General features: G+C 27.9%; 1 protein-coding gene across 1 annotated transcript; it reads right to left on the bottom strand.

Annotated features, from left to right (window-relative positions):
* Positions 1–111: 111 nt before the first annotated feature.
* Positions 112–2,038, bottom strand: Tsp_02032 (conserved hypothetical protein). Its single transcript, XM_003377788.1, has 5 exons — positions 1,997–2,038; positions 1,327–1,361; positions 670–712; positions 294–401; positions 112–240 (listed from the first exon to the last, which is right to left on the bottom strand). The coding sequence occupies exons 1-5, from the start codon at positions 2,036–2,038 to the stop codon at positions 112–114; spliced, it is 357 nt and encodes a 118-aa protein (XP_003377836.1).
* Positions 2,039–2,544: the final 506 nt, after the last annotated feature.

Genomic DNA, 2,544 nt, shown 5'->3' with positions numbered 1-2,544 from the left:
AATTCATCATGCATCGGCGTCGCTAAAGTTCTACAATTACTAAATAGCATTTCATCGACGTATGTACAGAACATTATTGGTGCAAATCACATACCCCAAACTCTGCATTCGCTAGGTCGTCGTAGCATTGATTTCCTTGATTCTGAGGAATATTATGACAGCGTCAAAAATGTGTTCCTGATAAAGTGTGGAAACCGGCCGCATATTTGCTGTAGTCAAAGTCTTGGTTCGCATCACCATCTAAAGATACATCATTCTCATCTATACATCTATGAAAATCCTCTTCACTCCACCAGTGTCCTCGTTGAGTTTTTCATCAGTCTAGGCCAGAAGGCACCGTCAGTGTTAAGATTATTGATGACAAATTCCATCTGACGGTCGGTATTGATGCGACTACCGCTCTATAATAATAGGTGATATCGACATAAAACTTTCACCTGAAGCAATCGCACTTTAACTTACACTAGGATCTACTTATTCGTCAAATTCTATTTCGCAGTGGTGGGGCGTTTTATCAGTTCCTCCAATACCACTAAAAAATACATTAAGAAATGAACCGATTAATATGATTAAGAAAAAAATAATACCGAAAAGTAAATTTATCTTCGGTAATATCAACTTGAGGATCGGGGGGGACAATAAAAAAAAAAAACAGTGAGAAAGATATACCCTTCTGCGTTGTGCCCATAACACAGTTGCTTGAACGTCTCTGCTGAAATGCATATTACATTATAGAAAAGATTAAGGCAAACACAAATGTTAATCATAAAAAATTCCAAATAAGAAAAAAGTTTATTTAAACGGAACTACTTGTTCAAAGTAAATTGAGAGGAAAGCTTGAGAAGAAAAAATCTTAAATTCAGAAGACAATTAGAAGGTCCTAGAAAACACATGAAGAAGCAAAATAACAGAAGGTTTATAAAATGGCCTACAGATGCTAACATTCACAGTCTCAGAATAAACGGTCACTATATACTGTGAACAAAATAAACCAAAACTGTCTACAAATTACTGTTGCCAACATGGCAAAAATTTTATGTTCTATCGAATGTTGAACTGTAATTTACATGCGGAATGCAAAAAAAACAAAAAGTATTACCTTCCAGACGAGTTAGCCATTCCTAGATTCTGTCAACGCTAAATGAACCGATACGAAAATGCAGGAAAGTATGACAACAATATTCTACATAATATCAGAACCTGACTATCAAAAGTTTATGTTTCAGTTAAGAATTTTGTAAAACGGTAAATAACTTTAAAAATTAAAGTTTGCTAAACATTGACTATTTACAAATTTATTTATGAAAATTTATTTTATAATTTAACAAAATCAAAAAGAATTTTTCGTTATTCCTGTTAAACTGCAAAATTAAAATAAATTGTTAAAATACTTCCAAAATAAATTGTATAAAAACATGAAAAAATCATTATAATTTACCTGAATATGGTTTATAATATCACTTATGCAAATATTTATATTTTATGTCCAATATGCATGTTGATCTCTAACTTTATTTTCAATCTCACTTTGAAAATGATGAAATAAAAAATTATTTTTCAGTAAAACAAGAAAATTTTATTTAAAATATACTTTATTTATACTTGAGCTGCAATGTGATATTATACAGATGATAATTCAACATCATTCAATTTTCAACGTACTGTATTTTGAAACAGTAATCAACTTTTTAAATAAAAATTGGTTACATTGCACTGTTCATCTTTATAACTTAATAATTATATTTTTTATGACAGATAAAAAATTTTTAAAGTTCATTTTTGATAAACATTTTTATTTCAATTAAAAGTGAAATTACAGTAATACTATATTTCGTAGAAAATTCGTTTCAGAGAAAAATTATGTTGTAACGAAAACTATATAATCGTTCATTTTATAAAATAAATGTAATGTTAATGATATATATTACTGAAGTTTATATAGGTCACATATTCGCGCTTATTGCAATGCACGCATCTTACTGTCATTTGTTTTTACCGTTAAGTTATTCGTTTTTATTGTCTGTCTGTAAGTAGTCATTTCTTTTCATAATAATGTATTATGTTTTGTTATTTTTATTTCTATAACTTTAACTAAGTAATAATAATTGTATTTTCGAATAATGAGCCTTTTTGTTTTTATGTATTTATACTGACCTAATTGATGACCTAGCAGATTAATTGTCATTCTATCAAGGCATATTAATTATCATTATGTTGTTCTTTGTTTTTTTTTATTTGTTTTTTTCATTTTTTGTTTAATTATTAATTTTTTCATATATATTATATTCCATTTTGCACCACATTTTTATTTGAAGATTTTTTTGACATAAGGATATTCAAAATGCAATTGATATTACAGTGTTGTTAGTAATAATGTCTGTCTTCTACTGTTGAGTTTGAATTTGTTTTGTACTGTACTGTCTGTTTTGAATAATTTTTTAATATTATTAATAGTTCTTTGTAGAAAAGTATCTAAATAAATCTGGCAGTAATAGCGTAAAGTTATTTTAATATATTTAGTACGACTGTACACGAAATTATAAT

This window comes from Trichinella spiralis (genome assembly GCF_000181795.1).
Source record: "Trichinella spiralis strain ISS 195 chromosome Unknown Scfld4, whole genome shotgun sequence".
NCBI lineage: Eukaryota > Metazoa > Nematoda > Enoplea > Trichinellida > Trichinellidae > Trichinella > Trichinella spiralis.
Note: the sequence above shows the minus strand (reverse complement) of the source record. Positions and strands in the feature narration are given on the sequence as shown.

Excerpts from the sequence above, each read along its gene's own strand:
- Tsp_02032 (XM_003377788.1), bottom strand. The coding sequence starts at position 2,038 with ATGACTACTTACAGACAGACAATAAAAACGAATAACTTAACG. Across the intron at positions 713-1,326 it reads GAAAAATTCTTTTTGATTTT|CAGAGACGTTCAAGCAACTG; the intron begins GTTAAATTATAA and ends TATGCATTTCAG. Across the intron at positions 402-669 it reads TATGGGCACAACGCAGAAGG|AGCGGTAGTCGCATCAATAC; the intron begins GTATATCTTTCT and ends CTATTATTATAG.